The sequence below is a fragment of the Rhea pennata genome, chromosome 1 (assembly GCF_028389875.1).
Source record: "Rhea pennata isolate bPtePen1 chromosome 1, bPtePen1.pri, whole genome shotgun sequence".
Lineage (NCBI taxonomy): Eukaryota > Metazoa > Chordata > Aves > Rheiformes > Rheidae > Rhea > Rhea pennata.
The window spans coordinates 59,239,845-59,255,008 of NC_084663.1; the positions used below are offsets into that span (position 1 = coordinate 59,239,845).

General features: G+C 40.6%; 2 protein-coding genes across 3 annotated transcripts in view; one reads left to right on the forward strand and one right to left on the reverse strand.

Moving 5' to 3' along the window:
* The window catches only part of SYN3 (synapsin III), a 183,536-nt gene that overhangs the window by 47,553 nt on the left and 120,819 nt on the right, over positions 1–15,164 (forward strand). For both annotated transcript variants that reach the window (XM_062588974.1, XM_062588965.1), the window contains one exon: positions 1,077–1,166. In XM_062588974.1, coding sequence (XP_062444958.1) covers positions 1,077–1,166 — 90 coding nt within the window. The remainder of the gene's footprint in view (positions 1–1,076; positions 1,167–15,164) is intronic.
* Positions 4,115–15,164, reverse strand: part of TIMP3 (TIMP metallopeptidase inhibitor 3) — a 40,271-nt gene continuing 29,221 nt past the window's right edge. The window contains exons 3-5 of the mRNA XM_062588938.1: positions 10,185–10,296; positions 9,405–9,526; positions 4,115–8,740 (exon numbers count right to left, since the gene is read on the reverse strand). Of these exons, the coding sequence (XP_062444922.1) occupies positions 8,543–8,740; positions 9,405–9,526; positions 10,185–10,296 (432 nt within the window). The 3' untranslated portion in view covers positions 4,115–8,542. The remainder of the gene's footprint in view (positions 8,741–9,404; positions 9,527–10,184; positions 10,297–15,164) is intronic.

Below are 15,164 nucleotides of genomic sequence, written 5' to 3' on the forward strand. Positions count from 1 at the left end.
AGGGAGGCTGCAGACAGTGTAAGAAAAAGTCTGATAGCTTCACAGATAGCCAAAGTGGAGCAGGTATTACTTGTGCTGTGCTTCTGCTGGGATTATGGAAACAGAATAGAAATCAAAATTCAGCCCTCCTGAAATTGCTTTTTTGCCTCCCTGAGAGATTTTCATCCCATGTGCGGCTTTGCAACTGGCTAGGTGTGACCTTGAATGGTAAGCAGTTAATAACAGTGATAATAGCGGTGATAATTGAAAGTTCATGTTGTTGCCCTTGTACATGAAACACCAGCACTCTTGCTTTCCCTAGAGATGTTACATATTGCTTTCTCCAGACACCGCTTTCACAACAAGGTGCCTGCCTCAAACCTCACTGGTAGATGGGGCCGGGATAGGAGATGATCTCTTCTGTCTCCTGCCCTGCATAGGGGGATGTTGGGAGACTCTTGGCTGATAATAAATGCCAGTAGGTCTAACGATGACCTCGTGCTTCTATGGTCTAGCACTCAAACTGGGTAGTGTGGGCAACTCCTCTGAGTCACCTGTCTCACTCAGCAATTTGCCTTCCCTTAAGTATCATGAGTAAATGTGCCTTACTTTGATTGAGGAGGAGGAGATGTAAAGGAGAGATTTGATTCCTTTAGTCACCATTCCCAGGCATGCCACTGATTTCCAGCCTCGTAATTCCTATGAGCCCTTTCCTCTACTGAAAAGGACCGACCACCATCTCCTCAGTCATATTTAGAAAAGAAAAGCTTGTTCATAGCTTTTCTTTAGCAGAAAATCTTAACAGATTTGATCTTTAACAGAATCAAAACTGATCCCCTTCTGGCTCTTTAACCCCTCTCTGCTCTCAATCTGTGTGCATTGCCTGGCCTGGACCCAGGTGACTACAGCAAGTTCATGGGGGTTTTTTGCTACTGCCAACTATAAAAAGCAATGTGGGCAAGGCATAATAACATTTCTCTCACCTCCTTCACCAGATTCAGAACAATTTGCAAGCACTTAACTATCACACACCAGGCCACTGATATCCTCTGTGTCTGTTTTTGCTTCCCCTCCCTTCCTCTCCCCCCCCCCCCAAGTTCTCTCAGCTTATTAAAATCTTCAACTCACTGGGTCCTGAGAAGTTCCCCCTCGTGGAGCAAACGTTCTTCCCAAACCATAAGCAGATGGTGAGTACCTTTTCCTTCTTCTGAATTTAATGCATATTAAGGAGTTTGGGGAAGCCATGCATATGAACTGGACATGAGAGATGGCAGTTGGGATACTGGGACTAGCCTCAGTTTTATTCAAAGAGAAATACTAGCTAAAAAGCAAAAGGCAAAAAGTACTGTTTAGGAAGCTTTTTTTCCTTATTCTCCAGCCCTTCCCAAGGTCTTGTATGGACCCCCAAAAAGTGAAAAATGAGAATAGGCTCAAAACTAAGGCAAAAATCCATTGTACATTATGGTCAACAAAAGATCATCCCTTAGAGTAAGGAATCACTTTATTCAGATAAAGATCCCCCCCACACACACGCACTGTCACTGTTTACCAAGCATGAGGATTTGGGACCGGGGCTGTAAGAGATGCTTATTTCTCAGTATCAGGTTGCTTGGTCTTTTATGTGGTTACCATCCATGAAAATGCCTATCATCGGCATGATTGGGTTCTCAGAGTGAGGTGGAGCTCTTGAGAAAGAGGTTGTTTCACCATGCAGTTTCCTTTGCATAGTGGGTCTGGGGGGGTCTAATCTTCCTGCCAACAAGTAAAGACCTATTTGCCCGCATGGTTACTGTGTATTGTACTGACCTCTTAAGACATCTTCCAAAGAGATCTGTGCCGGTGCTTACTGCATATTCATGTTTAGTCTTGGAGAACAAGTTGAAGTGAGTGGCTTTAAAACTATTCATGCCTTATGATCCACTGTATTAAATAGATCTCAAGTCTGTAGTGAACTTCTGGTCCCAATTTACATGTATGAACTGGCAGAGGCTTTGATAAGGCCCTCTGGGTGTGAACCTTGATCCCATGTGGGAGCCCTTGGCTGTTTGAGCTCATTTCCCATGGTTTGCCTCACGTTGCAGGCCTATACGGCTAAGAGTGTCGCAAAGTCAACTTCAGACTCAGAAGTGTTCAAGCCCTCCTTTTCCACAAACCTCTTGTGAGACTGTGGGCCAACCCTGATGCTTAGTAGGGTTTAGGTAGCTGCTGGTGGAAATAAGCACTTAATGGAGCTTCAAAATTGAAAAGCAAGCCCACCTTAGATTCTCATGAAAAATCCCACAGATGCTTGCTTGCATCCTAGGTACTAAAATACCTTGAAATGCTAGTCCTCTCTGATCCAATCCTCTGTTCTCTTTACCTGTGCTGAGGTGGAATCGCAGCACTTCCATACTTCACAGGCATGTTGCGAAGGTAAGTACAGTCACAGTGAGGTATTCCAGAAAATCAGTAGTAAGAGCTGTATTGCCTTTTTAAGATAAGTAAATAAATGGATGTTCCTTATATACCGAGCTAGAGTTTGCTCCATATTTTTAAATCAAATTAGTTGATAAATTCTGTTTCACTTAATTCTCACTAAAGAGGGCTTTGTGACGTGTAATGCTTTAGCACAGTTGCAGGCTTGTTTAACCATCACTTCAGGAGTGGTATTTTTGGAAGATTTGATTAAGCTTTTAATTGCAAATATTTTATTTTAAAAAAATGGCATTATTTTCCTGTCTGAAAGTAAGCTGAAGACTGATTCCTCTGCCTATAGATGTGTTTATTACTAGTGCATTAATTTGGTTTAGCAAAACACTAATTCTTAATTTCATGTATTTGTGTTCTTTATAACTGATCACCTACTTGTGGATGCTATTGCTGATTTCCAAAAGAGTAAGGAAACTTCTATAAACTGTAGGTAATCTCATCTGAACACAGACAGCATTGCTGTTTTACAAGCTTGAGTAATCTGATGTAAATCATCCACTTTTCACAAATTCACTTAAGTAAGAATCCATTTAGTCAAATTCAGTCCTGTCCCTTCCAAATGGAAGGGGTCTGCTTCTCTCTTATGACTGGGGAGAAAGGAATGAAAGAAACAACCTCCTGAGATCCTTTCTAGCTGTATCTTCAAACTATCCTGTGCTAGAGAGACTAAGAGAGAGCAAGTACTTGCCAACCAAGCTGGATTCTAGTCATATCACTACAAAAGACTTGTGAAAGTTGCTTGCCTGCTGCACAAGCATGTATCAATAGCAGTAGTATTAGTACCCCTTTCCCACTCTTTTCTTCCCTTTCCTAGAGGTGTTTTCATGCTATACAGTTAGCACTTGTAAAATATGTTGTGGCCCTTAGATGGCAAACACTTTGCAAATATTTATAAACATAGCTTTATGGTTTTATCTCCGCAACATGATTCACTGTAAGCAATGAAGTTCTCACATAAGAAACTCTCAAATCCTTTTAAGCTGAAATTTCCCAAACCTTATCTTCTAAATCTTAGGATTAAATATAGAACTGATTAAAATTTTGTTTAATTCTTTATCAATATTCTCCACAGAGATGAAACATTTTCCTGAATTGAAATAAATATTTTGTAGACCCATTTTTGTGAGCATTTTAATTTAGTTGAAAACACATTTTCTGACACTTCCTTCCCACGACAACTGGACTTTAACTAGCCTTCACCAGCAGAGAGGATCTGAAAGATGAATCTTCATTTCCTTTGCTATGGGGATATACTTTTCAATTTTCTCCCTAGTGATACGTTTACTGAGAGTAATAGCCATCTGGCAATTTTTCTTCCATGGCCTTGCTGGTGCTACAGGAGTTAGCCATAATGACTGTCTTGCTCTGCAGTGATCCCCTACGGCCAATTTACAAGCGAGATACATGAACTTCAAAAGTGATTTTTACCTCTTTGGGCTTATGACCCTGATAACAGATCTTCGAGATATCTATCTTACAAAAAGAGGGAAGGTCTCCTGGATGGATGCCTTTGCCAATGAGCAGGAATTGCCAGAGGTGGAATATTTGCATTGAGTCCAATAAAAGAGTATCAAGAAAGGGAAGGAAATGAATAAATTCACTTGCAAATCCATCGTGTACATTTGAAGTGGACAGAAACTAATAGAAGTGAAGCAGAGACAGAATGTTTGTGATAGAAATAAAACCACTTTACTGTTTAGAATAAAAGGACACTATAAAAAGTGAACATTATGCAACATTACCTTAAAAGACAATATACATTCACTGAATATAAAATTTATAAATAACATGGAGGAAAACTGTAAACAGTGCTACAAAATTTAGCAAATACATTCCTTCTGCACAAGATTTTTCACAGGGGTTTGGTTCCCTTCCCAAATTTCTGCGACTATCAGGAACAGCAGAGTGGCTCTATGAAGGAAGGACAGTGTCAGAGAGAATCAGAAACCAGTACAGGCAAAGCAGCAGCGAATGCTTAGTAGTTTTTTTGTTTGTTTGTTTGTTTGTTTTTGGCAAGACTGGTAACCTCAAAAGAGATTTGCTTTGAAAACGCATTTAAAAAAAAATGTTTGTGCAGTTCCCAAAATTTTGTCCTGCCCTTCTAAGCTACAAATAACATTATAAATGCGATATAGTCAGAAAGTCCTCTGAAAAAAATGGGAACTTGTTCCTATGGAGGCCTTCACTTCAAAACTTCTTACTATAAAAACATAATGATGTGTTCACCACCACCCTGAGGTATCATTTTGCTCCAACCAGTAAGAACAGAAAAGGGTGCTATGTTCAGGTTTTAGAATATTCTTATCTAAAAGATCATGCAGCTCTTCAAAATAAGGGAACTTTAGGCCTAAGATTGCAGTTTTGTCCCATTACCCTCCTACAGAAAAGAATCACTGTGTCCCAGTGACTTCAAGAGGATTTTAAGGTACTCCATGCACAGATCTCTTTCTGCTCTTTGCCCTTTCCCTTTTAGGAAAAGGAAAAATCAGAACAACCATGTTCTCCCAAACCTTCCAAGTATTTTTCATATTTTTGTAATTCCAAATGGGAAAACACTCTCAAGCAAATAAGGAAAATATCTATAAATAACAAAGCAACAGTCTAGAAATACGACCTAGCCGTTTTAAAAAGTACTTTTAATAAAGCTGATACATCTAAAGCATAAGAAAAAAAGCCTTCATCCTGTACATGGCACACATGTGCCACTGACAGCTCCTCTTTAATCTTAGCTTATGGAGTGAAGAGCATGTTAAACTTGACAAGAAGATACCTGCGCTGCTGCAAGCCCCTTGTATACTCCAGAGCCTAGCAGTCTGAGAAGACTTCATACCTGCCCTCTTCACATTCCCCATGTCTGGTATGCCCACATACTGCATGGCCTCTTCTAACGAGGGGGGCAAGTTTTGTTCATTGGCAGGCGGAAGTGACTGGTAGAAGAAGAGAGCAGACAAAGACAGAAGTCTTAAGCCTGATTTAGAGCCTGTCAATCCATTTAATGGCATCCTGCTTAAAGGAGGCCTTCGTGCAAGGTTCTTAACGCAAGCACAAGCTAAAGCTTACCCTTAGAAATACGTGTCCCTGATAGCATGCACAGAAATGAAGTAAAGAAGCCTCCCGAAAGAAATGTATTTTTACTGGATTCTTCCCCCTCCTTTTGGATCCACATTTCTAAAAGCCTTAACAACTGTTTCTTTACACAGCAAGGGATAAGATTTGCTATCAAACCCTTACTCTTGCCAGTGGTCTAGCTGTTAGCATCTCAGAAATATTTTACCCTCTACAATATAAAATGGGAATTTGCTTCAAGAAAAATTTTATGGTAATGGGGTTGCTTTTTTTTGTTTACAAAGCACACAACTACATCATATCCTACATAGGGACACAAGTCCTCATAGCATTAGAATGCAAATATTTTCACAATAATTTGAGTGCAATACTGTGATGTCTCAGCTAGCTATAAGAGTCAGTGAGCAGGTAAAATACGCAGAGCTGCAATTTAATGAAAAAATGAAATCAACACTTTGCTTCAGTGAGAGGCTTTTTCATTTAGCCTTCCAAAGGCATGAACAGTGGCTGCGGTTTGAAGAACGGCAGCTTTGCAAAATCACCTCGAGTTTGTTGAGGGCTGTCTCCCAACAACAACAATTCCACATGATGCGAGCAGTTAGGGTGGAACTGTCAGGGCTCGTGAGGTTGGTTCCCTTCTGCCTTCAGTTGCCCATGGTGATTTTGTTGGCATTGCACAGCAAAAGGAGAAATTGGCTCACTCTAATAAAACCTCAATCCAATACTCTATCAAAAGAGACAAGATTCTGACCCACTACCTGACTCCATTATGGGTGCTATGGAGCACCCTACAGTACCTCTGACATCCAACCCATAATTTAGGAGTAGTCACAGGGAACAGAACTTTTGCATTCCAAGCCTGAATCACAGGGAAGTCCAATTCATTTTCCATGCGTTTTGTGCTGCACTACCATTCAGAGCAGCTGAAAAATACACAGACGACTTTGACCCCTCCTATATTCGTTCTTTGAAAGTGCCTCTTCAAGTTGATCTTAAAGATGAAGCTATGCACATTCTGCTGTAAGAATTCTCCCAGTAAATGGCATAAATGGCATATTTCAATAGATGTATGTCTGCAAATGTACGCAGCATACAAGTAGCACAAAAAAATGGCCATGTACCAGTGCCCACCTCAAACAAAGCCCTTTCCTCTCCATTTGGCAAAGACGCCCCAAGCAACTCTCCAGTGATTTAAAAGGTCACTGACTGCAAAATGCTGTACTGCCCCAGGCTGACATCACTGCAACATTTTTACCTGCTGGTGGCAGCTCTGCTTTCTAAGTGGAATGAACTGAAGATACATGAAAACTTAAGATAAATAATCATAATAATACAAAAACAAAGTTAAGCATAATCTTCTCCCTGCCCAGACCCTCCCTATCCAAAACTCAGTCACCCATTTTGTCAGCACCCCTTCTTCACCATCATTAAAACTTAAAATATTTTTATTTGATAAGAAAAAATTATATTATAGTTTTCTTAATAAAAAACAAAATAGAACAAAAAAACTTCTCCAGTCAACAGCAAAGCACAGGACAGTAAGGCCCCTCCTCCCACATCACTGCAGGACATGGTACGAGCACATGCACAGAGCTATGCTTAACAGTGCCTACTGTTAGCAAACACAGCACTTGATAAGAAGGAATCCTCTGGGCAGCTGGAATTTTATGATCCCAGCCAGCACTTATTAGGAGACTGCTTTTCCTTGCCTAGCTCCTCCACACACTTCCTTTCACTATATAAACAAGTGCAGCTAGTGTAGCTGCAGGGGAGGAACTGTGGTGCTAGGAGGTATAGAGGAAACAAACATGACTGTAGCCACTACTGCAGATACACTGGAGCTTCAGTATCTTTAGAACAATTCACTGACTCGGAATGTCAATATTTCTGTCTTCAAAACACAATCAAACCATTCTTTTGTTTATAACACCAAAGAAAATTCCATGTCCTGTCAAAAATAGCTTATGTCATTATATGTATATACATCTTAGTTCAGCAAAACACTATTTTGGCAATAGATTTTCTTTTACAGGAAGAGCTCTAGCAATTCTCCCCTTTCCCTCTCCCATGTGATTGATTTACAGTTGATATTTTTGCATCTGTTTTGTTTAAGCATTCACAAGTTAGTTCTGCTGTTGAAGCTAAGCTGCAAGAATTTTCAGGGGCCAACTCTGCTCGAAACAGCATGGCACAGCATTTCATCTGCTCTGTTGTAGGTGGATTTACCTCCCTGAAGAGAGGGGAAGGGGGTTTTGTTTTTCTTTTTTAAGCAACAAGAAAAATACAAAATACTCTCTCCTTTGTCCTGGGGAAAGCCAGAACTTCAAACATGCTGTCACATTCACACTGTGACTGAATTAGCTAGGACAGTCAGTCAACAATGCTTTTACCAGATAATGTGGTCAGACACACCAGGTGAATCCTCCCACTGCTGGAGTCAATCAAGTTGCCAATCTCTCCCACAGAGGAGGATTTCTTTTGGACGTCATTTTCTCCAGAGTTTAGGTTAGTTTTCTCTTCAGTTTGTTTCATTTGCCAATCTGATTAATGAAACCTGTTTTCCTTCAAATAGATTTGTCTACATATTTTCAGCACTTAGTGCAGGAGCGCATAGAAGACTACAGTGCCTAATTGGCATAGTTTTTAAATTTTTGTTTTCCTAAAAAAATAGAGATTGTATCACTACAGCTAATAATACATGTAAGAGAGCAAGAACTCCATCATTTTTTTTTCCTCTGGTGTGCAAAAGTAAGCTCCCAAATGTCATCTGATCAAAATGAGTGGTATCAAAAAACAGAAAAGGTGATTACAACAAATTCAGTAAGATAGTACAGACTTTTTTCTTTTCTTTTTTCCTTTTTTTTTTTTTTTTTTTTTTTTTTTTTTTTTTTAAGTGTTTGAAGTGCTAAAATTTGCAAGAAAACAGGCACTAATTTCATTGTCATCATCATGATCTGGTAAGAGTTAGTGTCCAAAGAAAGCTCAGCCACAAGTAAGGGAGAGGGGAGATTCAGAAGGGATAGTGTGCTCAGGGATCTGTGGCATTGATGATCGTTTTATCTGGAGGTGCCCATCCTCTATACCAGCTGCAGTAACCTTCCACCCGCTGGATGCAGGCATAGTGCTTCGCTTGGTATCCTGAGTGGCCGAAGTTGGAGAGCATGTCTGTCCAAATACACTCATTCTTGGAGGTGACAAAGCAGGGCAAGTAGTAGCAGGGCCTAATCTGCAATGGCAAAAAGCAATCAGGTAAGGCTACATGGAAAAACAACATTATACAAAATTTCTTTTCATCAAAAAAAAAAAAAAAAAAAAAAAAAAAAAAAAAAAAAAAAAAAAAAAGAAATCCAAAATACCTCTCCCTCAAACCATGCTTGCTAACTCAAAATTCAACCTCAGTTCAGTAAGCACATAAGCATGTGCTTCACATACACAGGTAATTCAAGAGTCAAAAGGGCTTTTCAGGTACAGGAAAATTGAGCTTGTGCCTTTATTTTTACGGGCCTGGGGCCATGAGCAACATCTTACTGCCAGTGCCAGGCTGTGAGGTTTTAGCTACTCAAAATGTTTACACAGGAAAAAGATGGACCTATCTTGACAAACCTTCAGCATACAAATTTATTCACCTGCAGAATGATTCTGCAAGGATTCTTAAAGGGTTCCCCAACCCAAATTAACTCCAACAGGACATTAAAAAGGCACAGACAAAGCATTTTTATTTGATTGTCTCTTCACTGGTCTCAAAACTAAACTCGATTTTCCCTGCAAAAGCTGCTGTCCTCCATTTCCTTTCCTGGCTGTTTACCAACATCATTGCTATTATCAGCCAGGGGAAACAGAATTCTATGATTTGAATGTCTAAATGCCGTCTAATTAGAGACAAAACATACCTTGCATCCACAGCCCAGATGGTAACGATGATTCAGTCCTTTACGCTGGGACAGAGTCAGACGATCCCATTTCTCATACCAATTGCACAGGCCAGTGTAAACCTTCCCTTCATACACACGGCCTTGAAAACAGAGACATGGTCACAAGTTAGCACTTCTCAGCTAAACCTCTTTGCTCGTTTCCTGAGACCGCTAATGTTCTCAATATGTTTGGCTTCAGTCACTGCTCAGCAACTGCTTTCTTTTTATTTACTGGCTCAGGGATTGTTGGCCAGCAAGATTACTGCACTTTTTAAGTTAGGAGTGTTGTACCAGCTGTAAGCACTACCAGCAACATGCAGGTGAGTAATACTGTCTGAGCTCCTCTCTAGCTTGGCAACTGTCACATCTCTATCTCCTTTTATTTCTCATCTCAACAGTCTGCATTACTCCAGCTCATACCAAAAAGGTACCTTTCATTCCTGTCACAGCTGAGTGACAATCAGTTCTCTGTGAAAGACATGCCAACTCAGGTATGAACTAATAGCTGTTCATGTCATACAGCATATTTGTCACTGTATGGCGGGTAGAAAAGAAATATTTAAGGAAAGAGAGGGAAATCTAAAGCGGAGAGTGAGTCATTTGACTCTCTGCACATTGAAACACTGAATACTGAAATACTGTTGGCCATCACAACACCTGGGAAGCTGCTTAAGCTGTCTACACAGCTGTCCACATCTTTGGCAGGTGTGTATACAGAATGAGGGAAGGTTTCATTATGAAGAAAGAAGTGCCCTTTACCTGTAATCAGATACTGGTATTTGTTGACCTCCAGTTTGACTCCACAAAGACTCTCAGATGCTTCTGTATAGATGTACTGAACATGTGGCATTATCTGGAAGCCCCTGTACATCTAGAGAGAATAAAAATGCTTTGAGTCATCTTAAGACAACAATTTTTCACTTAGATTATTTGGAATTTAAATTCCTAGACTATGGTGGTAGGTAGTGAACTTTTAGTGCTTACAAAAGCGAAGGACAAACAGCATTAGCTGAACTCTGAGGGTAGTCTCTCCACCAATATTCACAGACAGCACAGAATTCCCACTCATGACAAGCTTCTGCAGTTCAACACAGGGACCTCTTTCCCACTTCCATTAGTTCCAGTGTCACTAAGTGAGCAAAGTGCTGACACTGCACGGTCAGCCAACATCACGAACCATTTATTTTTCCTTTATGGAGCTCATAATGGGAAAAAATAAATTAGTTCAAGTTCAGAATCTTTTTCCCCTCATGTGATTTTAACAATTTCCTCTTATTAAAGGGATTTTTTTTGTTGAAATAATAGCCCAAATTTTCCAATGTTGATGCCGTGAGAGTTTTAAGCTTTTGGTACTTTTGGATCTAAGACTTCAAACCAAATGCCTCCTTTGCAAACACCTAGAATTTGTAACTCCCACTGAACTCAGCTACAACGTAATGTTTCTCAAAGTAAATGAAAGCAGAAACAGAATTCTACTGCATCTCCTACAATTAGCCTGATATTGATGGCTGCCATAAAGAAAATATCATGTATATAGAATTTCTCTACTGCCCTTCTCTTTTTTTCACAATCTTGCTTACATGGAAACCAGCATATAGTTCATTTTAATTGAAATCTGAAGTCACAGATATTTTAACAGTTCTGAAATCAGAAATCATCATGTGTTCTATCTGGCTTGATGCGACTGTTGCATTTTAGGGAAACTCATGCTTACTTGTTACTAGCACAATGAAGTCTGCGCACAGTGATGAAATAACCACCGTATATATACATTGGACCCAACAAAACGTATTTCATTTTCCTCCAAATTTCATCTTTAAAATTTGGTTACCTTTTCAAAGTATTCTGTCTCTCTCTTTTACCACTAAACGTATGAATGATAAAAGTTAAATGAAAGCAATAGGCATCAGAGGGAATTAGTTTCATAGTATTTCTCTGCCTATCCTTTTCTCTATCAGATTTATTGATAAAAAGCATATTTAATTTAACTGCAAATATTGAAGTGAGACAAAAGAGGGAAAAACCAATCTCAAAGCTATAGATTCTTGCCACATCAACATTTGAGCAGTGCCATGCTCCTCCAGGCTGTTTTCTCAAAGTCCCCTATTATCCTAGGGTTTGTGTTCACATTTGTTCATCTTTCACTACTCCCCCTTTCAAAAAACAAACTTCTTCCCGAAGAGAATTCAGTACTACTTTTCTGTTGTTAAAGGCATGATTCACTCCTCTATTAAGTCAGTAAACAGATGTCTATTGACTTAACAGATTTTACACTAGGCTCAGATACGGCCACAGCATTTGTTTAAAAATACAAATAAAAACCTACTATAATTTTGCTATGCTCAGAGGTAGAATTACCTTCCAGTAGTCTTCTCTTCTGTATTTATATTACCTCAATCAGCATAATGTTCTAACAGTTCATAATTCAGTAACAGTTCATAATTCAGTTATTATGTACAAGAAGACATTCTAAAGGGTATTTTCCAACCTTCTCGCTAAGCCTGGCAAATATGCAAGGAAAACATTTAAAATTAATCATATAGTATCAACAAAAGTTACAGGACCATGTTTAGGACACACCCATGTGTCCTTCAATGAGCACACATCTTGCACTGAATATGGAACAAATGAACCGTGCCTCATCTCTGCTTTATCCCTGCAATTTGTTGGTGTGGGATGATCTCCTCAGATTTTCCATGCTCAAGTTAGCTGGAGACCTAGGTTCTGGCACAGGCATCCTGTGTGCGCTTGGATGAGTAACTTAGCTTTCAGTATACTTTGGTTCCTCATCTCTAAAGCAGCTCTGTCTTTCTTCACAAGGATACCGCAGGGATATACACAAGTAGTAAAGATTATGTGTTCAGATCTCATTGTAATGGGCACCATAGCAAGAAGTTAGGGTAACAGCACATAAGTGTGTAATGGTAACTAAGATAACAGCTGAGGATGTCCAGCCTCTCAGCCACTGCATTATTCATATACAGCGTATAGCTCTCTGCAGTATGTGAAGTACAGGTGATCTGTTCATTCAGAGCGCTAGAATATCCAGGTGGTGTGGACTAATTACATATCTGTTATAATGTCTGTATGTGCATATGCATGCTTTGAGCCCATTCTCTCCCTGTGCAGAAAGATGAATCATCCTTCTGAGGAGGCACTCAGGCCCTTCCTTGCAGGCCCCTTGCAGTCCTGAGTTCTTGCATCTTCTCCACCATTAGGGTCAACATGTAACTCTGAAGTAACTAGTGATACTGAATGGGCATCTGGTTCTCAATCTTATGTCTAATTTCCTGTTCATGTAATCATCAGGAATAGCCCCGCCAGGGCTGCAGAAGGAAGTATGCTCAGCTTCTCAAGAAGTACTTCAGCTTACCTCTCTGTGATTCTCTGCAGTGCTAGCAATCATCATGCTAATTTAGCCAATGGATGGGGGGAACAGGGCCTATCTCAGCCTCTCTCAACTAAAGAAAGTCAACATGACCTTGGTCCTCAGGGGAGAAAAGAAAATATGGTAAGGGGGAATCTTCTACAGATGCCTCCTTTCAAAACAAACAAAACAACATCCCTAACCTTATTTTTGGATACACAAAATATCCTGGAAATGCTATTAGACCAGCCATAAGAAAACCAGCCATAAAGCTAGCCTCTCTCCTAACTGCTACCCTCGGAGTCCTCCTGTCACCACAAGGGTGTATTTTAGGAAACATAATGATAGGGAACAAAGCATTAGCAAGCATCACATGGCGGCGCCTGCTAGTGTTCCTCCATTTCTGGCTGTGTCAGCATTCCACTTAGTAGCCCCCATATTGCCTCAGAAATGCACATGCAAATCCCGTGGTGGTTCACCCTGTGATACGATGTTCCTCCCACCTTCCCCCTCATGTGAGGTCACATTAGATAACCAAGGCCTGGAATCATCTTGCCTAACTTCAGCTGCCTAAAGTTTAGGTGCTTCTTATGTATCATGCTCTCTCTCCAGCCAAATGCCAAAGACTGGTACCTCCAGAACTATTCAGTCCATCCTAAAGCAGCTGTCCAGACATGGTAGGCTTAATCATACTTTCGTGGTGCTTATCTCTCTCCATCAGCAATCAAGAAAGCAGGAAAGTCTAGATGCTTCATTTTAGGCTGTCTAAAATTAAATGAAATTAAACCCTCTCCCCTTCTTTCCTCTTTCAGATTTCACCCTTTTAACTCCTTTTACAGACTAGCAGAGAACTAAGAAAGCCTCCTGGCTTCTGGCAGCCTTGCTGAGTGCTGCCATGGTCAACTGGGACTGAGCATGTGCACAGAACAGTAATATCCCATCTCCTCGTTTCCCGTGCAGTTTCCTGAAATAGCTTTAGGCCATTCTCAGAATATACTGCAGCACCACAGAACATGCAGAGGTTAAATCAGTCCTGTGCAGAATTCTGACATATGACCTTAAAATATGCTTGAAGTATTTGAGAAAGCAATGGGAGGAGATAGAGGGTGCCTGAAAAAGCACAAGGTCTTTTCAAACAGAAAAACTAAACACTAAAAAGCACTGCGGTATGCCTGGGGGCTGAGCCTGTGCTCTAATCCAGACCCTAAGCTGGTTTAGTTGTGAAATTCAGCTACAAAATCAGGAGTATTATGGAGAAAGAAAGAACCAGCCATAGTAAACTTAGGAAAATCAATGAAATACAAGGATAGTTTGTTGCCTTTTAAGCCTCCCAATGCTTCTCACAGGCAATTCAGCAAGAGTAAATGGAGTAAATGGCTTGTTTATTTTTCATCTGCAGGTGCAGGTGGGCGTGTAGGTGGCCAAAAACACTGTCATGTTAGTTTTATCTTCAGTGTTGTTGCCAAGCAGCTATGCAGAGCCATGGGCCTTCTTATTTTTCTTCTCAGCAGAAGGACAGTCAGCTTTCTTTGGGGTGAGCAAGGGAAGATTTGCTGCATCACCCTCTGATTCTCCACTGCATGGAGCGGAATCCCTCTTTATCCTGAACTCTCTTAGCACAGCAGAAAGACAACAGGGTTTCAGAGAAGATACTTCATTTGTTTATCAGCAACTATGTCCTCAGGACATTCCAGTTCATCTGAGCACTTTGACTAGTTCATGCTCCTTCCTGCAAAAGGTCGCAGTTAAATGAGCAATGCAACATCCCTCCAGTCCACTATTTATGCAGCAGGGCATAATGTGCCAATAGAGGCACTTCGGCCAACTCAGGAGCTGTCTTTCAAAATCTCCCTTGTTTTTGTTATGTTATTTCCTAACAAAACGCTGTGTATTTGTTCCTGCAAAAAAGCGATTTTCTCTTGTGGTCTTGGCAAGGGGATGCTGCAGATTAACGTGGTGTCTGCTATAAAGACCCTGGACCTGTGCTGCAAAACAACCCAATGAAAATAGTCAGGACAGGCTCAGACATCCTAGGTAGAGATTGATATGAGGGTGTCTTTTGGAAGTAGAGTGACTATTGCTCCACTCGACATGCTCCTCTTGCCTGGGCTTGCACTCCTCCCTGTGCCAGCAAACACACAGAAGCCTTTTTCACTCCCATCAGGGATATTGCTACAAGCTCCTGGGTCAGCAGAAGAATGCTTAATGCTGTTCCAGGGTTGTCTGGCACTGAGACTCACTGAGGTTGACTGGCTGTATCATTACCAGACAGAGCACTCACTTCACCCTCAGGTTCACAGGAACCTCTGCTTGTCTTTCAGGGGTCAACTCTATTTTACAACAGTAGGCCACCTTTCTTGTTCTGGCATTGG